The following is a 6,763-nucleotide window of genomic DNA, read 5'->3' as shown; positions in this document are numbered from 1 at the left end:
TAACCAATCTAGTGGTTCTAGTCCTTGAGAAAAAGTGAGTTGTAGTTTGGGTGGTCTGAGTGATGGGAGAGAGGGTGTTAAATTGTGGGGTTGCTCATGTGAACTAGTAAATGGTGAAGATTGAGAAGGTAGAGTAGAAACCTAGTCTTGTAACATAACAAGGGAGGACTTGTAACATAGCAAGGGAGGACTAGAAGAGGTCATTGCGTGCCTCCAGATTGATCTAGCGAGCTTCACTAGCCTCCATTTGAGACTGAATGGTTGTGAGGCAAGCTTGAATGGTCTAAAGAAGGTCTTCAAGGCCTTTGGATTGAGGTTTGGGAGGCAAGGAGCAAGACAATGAGAACACCAATGAGAGAAGAGGGGTGAGCTATAATAGCTACTGCAACTAATGAGTACTCAAGATTTTTTAATAATTAGGGTAAACAAAGATTGAGCTAACAGAGGCTCTTTCACTACCCCTATTATATTATGTAATCATCCATCCATATTTGTTGTCTCTTGGGCCTCAGTGTAACATTGGGCCCTTCTCTAACAATATGAGAGCACATGAAAATTCACAAGTGTTCATGGAAAGTTAATACACGAATCAATACAAATGTTAGTGCCTTCCATGCTCCAAAAGCATAAAAGAGCCAACAAGGTCTTGGTAAGTAAGTGTACAAACAATATATTTTAGCAAAGCCTGGATAGAACAAAGGACTAATTAACAATAAAAAATGATAAATTAATATAGTTCCAAAAATGGTTGTTATTCTCCCATTAGTATTAAGTGGCCTAATATTTAATATAAACCTTTATTTGGTATATCACTGAAGGCAATCACCAATTTTAAATAAAAAGTAATACTATAAACATTAAGAATCTGCACATAGATTGTGTATAAAAAAATGTAACATTTAAAGTTGCATATAATTAAGCCAAAACAACATATATCACTGCTACAAACATTCGGAGAGAAATTTGCATGGATGAAAGGCAGAAATTCAAATAACACTTTGCAGTATTTCTTCATAAAACTCTACAATAAAATGTTGCCCTTTATATTCATGATGCTGTTGTTTGAACTTTAGAGTAACCCTTGTCAAAAACTGGTGAAAATAAAATGAGCAAAGAGTACCTGTGGCCGCAACATATTACTGCCAACAGATAGAAGACATGTCTCAAAAATGGAGGCATGTAAAACTAAAAGCAACTCCAACTGTCAGATTTTCATAGTTGTTGGCAAGGCTTCAAAAAAACATCTTTCATCTCCTAAATTCATCCTACACAAAAAAACCAATCTTTTAGGTTCCATTTTTCACTTCCAAAATGGATTGCGGTTCAAAATTCTAAGGAGAGAAAGATCCCTTGATACTGAAAATTGTGAACAAAGAAGCACAAAATTGTCAAGTTCACATTCTCGAGAAAGATCGAGATGTGAGTGACCATTCACTTGCTATTTTCCCTTTTGCCTGTGGATTTTTTGGGTGATAACAAGGTGAGGCTGCGTGATTTTGGTGTATGATGTCCAAACACTTTCCTCAATGGTGTGAATTCTGATTCATCATCATCACTATCAATGTTATCTGGAGTATGCCTATTCTGATATGCTCTCTGCTGCAGAAGAAAGACATTGAAATAGTAGCTGACCAAATCTTCTCTGCTCTTCTTAGGAAATGTTTTAAAGAGATGATCCCAAAAACATTTATCAAGTGAAGCAGGGTTTGATTTCACCACATCCTTGAACTTCTTCTCATCTTGATCTGTCCAAGAACTCCTGACATCTTCACCTACCTTGTCTAAATTCCATTGGAAAAAAGCCTCACCCAGTTCCATTTTAACTTTAGACCTTTTCTCAGCAACGTGAAACCGGACACACTCAACAGAACCTTGAACTGGGCACCCACATGAATCTTGCCTTCCTTTTCCAATCGGGTCCCTTTCAACAATACACCATTTGGATTTTACAACTTTTGGAGGCCATATTTCTGTCCCCAACCACTTAGAATCACTCTCACAAGTCATGCCAGTCCATTTTGGCACTTCAGCTTGATGATTTGGCCCCACCGGGATGTGCACTCGAGCACATTTATCAAGACTCGAGAGTGCAGAACAAGATTCAAGTAACTTTTTGTCCACCCGATCTTCAGCTCGAGCACTCCGGGTTCTCTCCAAACCTCCACGTGTTCTTCTTCTTGTTCTAGACGAAGAAGAGGAGACAACTCCATCAGATGTAGATTTCCCCAATGAAGACCTCTCATCACATTTCAACCTCTGTCTAAAATTGTACAATGCCCCAACGCGATCATCATACATGAAAGGATGCATTTTCTGACTCTACAAAATGGCATAACATTTTGGTTTTAATTTGACACCACAGTTATGTTTTCAATTTTCAATAGATACATGGACACCTAACGCATCGCCACACTCTAAAACATTTCATGTCCAAAATATAGGACACAACACACAGCCACACACAAGAGAGAAAGAAGCTTAAATGAAACTAAATTTAAGCAGCATAACAAAATACTTAAATTGATAATCAATATTCGTATAATCTTGAAATAAACACAATGATTTAAAGGATGATTTTGCAGACAATTCACACAATCCTAAACTAATGTAACATTATGGCAGCAAAAAATTTACATTGAAAATAAATAATTTCTCACACTAAACTATAAAAATTAAAAGTTGAATTAAGTAATAAGACATCTGCAATAATAAATTCTTTCAATAGCAAAGATTTAACAAGAATTTAAAGATTGAATTGTTTTGAGATAAATTTAAAAATTGAAGAATTAGAATTAGTAAGATACTAATGAATTCGCACCATAAATAAGATATTGACAAATCTAGTATAATTTGTAATAAGAAAAAAATAGAAATTTTAAATTTTCTGCAATAACTTGTTCTTCTTAATACATTGGCCAAGAAAATTATGAGACTTCAATTTTGATGAAACATAAGTGGCCACTACTAGACTGACCATAAATCTATAAGCAATAAAAACATAGAAATGAAGTTGTAAAAAAAATATGGATGGTGAAATTAATAGAAAAAGAACACAACAAATTAGATTAAAAAATTAGCAGAATGTGAAGTACAGAAATGGGTGGGGGAAGCCTAAAGAAAAATGAATGAATGGAAGACAGGATAAAACACAGTCCTATAGTGAGTGAAGGAATAATCGGCAAATAGAGGCAAACTTTTGAAGTATATTTTACCCCAAACAATGGCGTTCCATAAGTATAGGTTTCTGTTCAGAAGCCTATATTAGGGTTGTGTCTATAAAGTAATTATGAACAAATACAAAATACATTAGTAAATTTAGGGAAAACAATTTAGAAGCACACCATCCATGACTTCCACATAAAAATATAATAATTATAATGCCAATAGCGAAAATATTGATAATAGTTACCAAACAAAAAAATGCATAAAGGCATCTATTTAATTAGATAATTGGGGAAGTAAATTTATCCAAAAATTATAAAAGATTTATTTCCATGATATATGGTCTCAACTCAACCCAAAACAATGACATAGAACCCTATACTATAGTTCATAATTCATTAATGATCTGCATGACAAACAAAGAGAACATGGTATTTTCATATTACCTGCCAACTAAGTTGTTCACTGTCTGTCTCGAAATCTTTCTTCAGAAAGACTGCTTCTCGAAACAACAAAGCCTGCTTCCAGATCTCCTGACTACTGCATGACTTCCACTTAGACTTCTCAGGAATCAAACCAATTGCAGGATCACAAGGATTTTTAGCAATGCTGTTAATCCAAATTAGCATTTCTGACATAGATTCTCTCTTCCTCTTGTGACCAAATTTCTCTTTGTCAACACTAGATGGATCCAATATCAAGACTTCATCACTACCGTCATCGTTATCTTTATTGCTGATCTTGCTTTCATTTGACAATCTAAGCATGTCACTTTCTGCATCGGATGCATCCACAGTTAATAATTTGCTCTCATCAAACTCTTCTAGTATATCCATTTCAGTATTAAATCCGCAAAATTTTACTATAATAGGCTCACCCGTCTCATGGTCCTCCAGCATGTCCAAATCAACAAGTCGAAGTGCTGACCTCCTAACTTTCTTGGCCGCATTGGAATCTGGATTCACCCCGTTCACCCTATTCGTACCGCACAACTTCCTCTCCTCTAGATAGTCACGTACATTATCAAATTCATCCCCGATAGAACCTGATTTTTTGTCTTTCATACTATTACTACCACATGACTTACTCCCACCTAGATACTCATATGCACTCTCGTGTTCAACCCCATTGGACACTGGTTTCACACACTTGACTCTATTACTACCACTGAACTTCCTCCCATCCGGACAGCCACACTCCCTCCTCTCATGTTCATCTCCCGCCTCCTCCCCGCCAGAACCGTTCAACACGGATTCAGTGTGTGCCTTCATCAAATGCTTGTGAAACTTAACTCTATCACCCTCTAAACCACATTCAGCAAACTTGCCACCAGCAACATTCTTCAAACATTTATCTAGAGTACTCAAGTGTTTGCTGTAAACAAGTTCCACAGAGGAACCAACCTTCACACCCAACCCATATTCTTCCCCCACCACATCCCACAACCTATTCTTACAGACAGCATCATAACCACCTTTCTTCTTTACCACCATGAAAAGTTTATACAAATCCAGAGGCTCCCCGTTACCCATCATTCGAGACACGGATCTGTTTCAGAAACAACCCACAAAGGAATTGATCAAAACAGCATGCACCCGTATCAGATAAACCTACAAACACACTTGCATTATCAGCTTCAACTTCAAACTAATTAAGGGGATTTAGCCAGATCAATGACAACCCCATCAACAACCCACAAATGGTTATCACATTAAAATTATAAAAACAAAATAATGATCATGTAAAGGTTCCATTTTTATTCCTCCACCGCCCACAAAAGAACGAAAAAAAAATATAAAGAAGGGGAAACCTAGGTATACAAGCATTCAAGGTTGAGAACTGAAAAAGGGTACCGATTGAGAATCATGGGTCATGGCTTTTGAAGAAAGGAAACTATATGCTTTCTCTATCTACATCGTAAGAGAAAAGGGGTTGAGGAAGGAACAGAAAATTTTTCGGAGTCCCGCGCTTTGTTTATGTGTCTAAAAGTCCAAAAAAATTGCAGATAGTGTATTTTGGAAGAATGAAGGAGGGGCAAAAGTTCAAGTTTTGAACAGATGCAGACCCTATTCCTCAAAATCCAGAAGGGTTTTTGAAAATCTGAAAATGAAAATAGCTTCGGAAAATTAAAATAAGAAAAAGGGTTTTCGGAAATTTAGGGGCAAAAAATATTTGTCAAACAGAGGATTCTTAATTTTTGATTGGAAGTAAAAATAGATAAAAATAAATAAGGAGTTTTCATTGAAAGTGAAAAAGAAAGAAAGATAGACATACCAGTGTCACTAAAGAAAAACTTGAGAGAATGCTTCCACAACCAACCTAATGTGACCTCACTTGTGGTTTAGCACCACCAACTTGTCCCTTAATTTGCCAAATCCCAATACTATTCTATTTTCTTTTCTTTTCTCTAAATCTCTTTTTCAATCTTTCTCCTTTTTTTTAAAAAAAAAAAGGTGAAAGAAGAATAGAGAGGGAGAAGAAAGAGGAATTTGAAGAGTTTCACTTTTTGTAAGAATGAAGGTTTTTTTTATGGAGAAGTATAATGTAAAACCACCCTTTTATATATTTTTCATTTGGTGTTGTTTCATTAACCATGGTTACTATTTAACTTAGGTTAGGTTGAGTTCAATTTTGAATAGGTGCATAGTGGATTGTTTTTAGGGATTTAAAAAAGAAATGGTAGAATGGATAAATGAATAATCAAAGTTTATCATCAACACAAATTGGGTGTTATTCAAAAGTGGTTGACTATTTTTATTTTTTATTAAGAAAATATAAATACTAATAATCAACTTTGATTTACATCTATACTTATATATAAAGGAATTCTCTAGTATAACAGTTTTTTTTTTACACAATTTTTGTCTGATTCTACCCTTATTTAATATATCTCATTTTATTAATACAATGAAGTATTTTATCACTTTATATGAATTATTTAAAAAAAAATTAAATTAATATTAATGTACAGTTTTTATATGACTTCTCCACCATTCTCTTAATTTCTTATTTTAATGCAACAATAGGAAGAAAGAAATAACATATTCTCACACATTCCTACACCAAATCTCACATATTAAATAAAATAACCTCGATTTTCAATAACTCTCTGCACTCCATTTTTTTTTTTTGCTTTTCAATTTCGACTCATCCAAAATTATTTTTATATGTATGTTAAATTTCTATTATCGTGAAAATTGAGTAAAAGAGGAAAATGCGGAGGCGCAATACGCATGTGTTTCCGCTAATATAAAACAGTTGTGTGGTACTTTTTTAAGGAAAAAAAATCAAATTTATAAAAATTAATCTGGCATTAAAAAAACATACAAAATTCATTAAATTATTTTTAAAATTTTGATAAATAGTAAATGTTAAACTCATCAAATAATCCTATATTATCTCTACTCTTTTCATTTAAAGGATATATAGATATTCATTAATGATATTTAGTAATTTTTTCATAAATAATTTTATTCTAATTAATGTTTTTATTAAACCAATATAACAACTTTAAACTTATTTTGGAATTCAATGATGAGAAAATATTAACTTATAACTCACTTGCAAAAAAATAACATAAAGTTATAATAAATTCCATATT

General features: G+C 33.8%; 1 protein-coding gene across 10 annotated transcripts; it reads right to left on the bottom strand.

Moving 5' to 3' along the window:
* Window positions 1-1,022: 1,022 nt before the first annotated feature.
* On the bottom strand, window positions 1,023-5,695 carry LOC137825731 (AT-rich interactive domain-containing protein 1-like). Of its 10 annotated transcripts, none has more exons than XM_068631483.1 (4): window positions 5,437-5,695; window positions 4,040-4,772; window positions 3,609-3,937; window positions 1,023-2,319 (listed from the first exon to the last, which is right to left on the bottom strand). In XM_068631483.1, the coding sequence occupies exons 2-4, from the start codon at window positions 4,695-4,697 to the stop codon at window positions 1,432-1,434; spliced, it is 1,875 nt and encodes a 624-aa protein (XP_068487584.1). In that variant the 5' UTR covers window positions 4,698-4,772; window positions 5,437-5,695; the 3' UTR covers window positions 1,023-1,431. The 10 variants fall into 10 exon arrangements, with proteins under 10 accessions (XP_068487584.1, XP_068487586.1, XP_068487583.1 ...); XM_068631485.1 differs by having other exon boundaries at window positions 4,040-4,710; window positions 5,437-5,498; XM_068631482.1 differs by lacking the exon at window positions 5,437-5,695 and adding an exon at window positions 5,016-5,411.
* Window positions 5,696-6,763: the final 1,068 nt, after the last annotated feature.

Source organism: Phaseolus vulgaris, chromosome 8 (genome assembly GCF_000499845.2).
Source record: "Phaseolus vulgaris cultivar G19833 chromosome 8, P. vulgaris v2.0, whole genome shotgun sequence".
NCBI lineage: Eukaryota > Viridiplantae > Streptophyta > Magnoliopsida > Fabales > Fabaceae > Phaseolus > Phaseolus vulgaris.
This window is presented reverse-complemented; position numbering and strand designations above follow the sequence as displayed.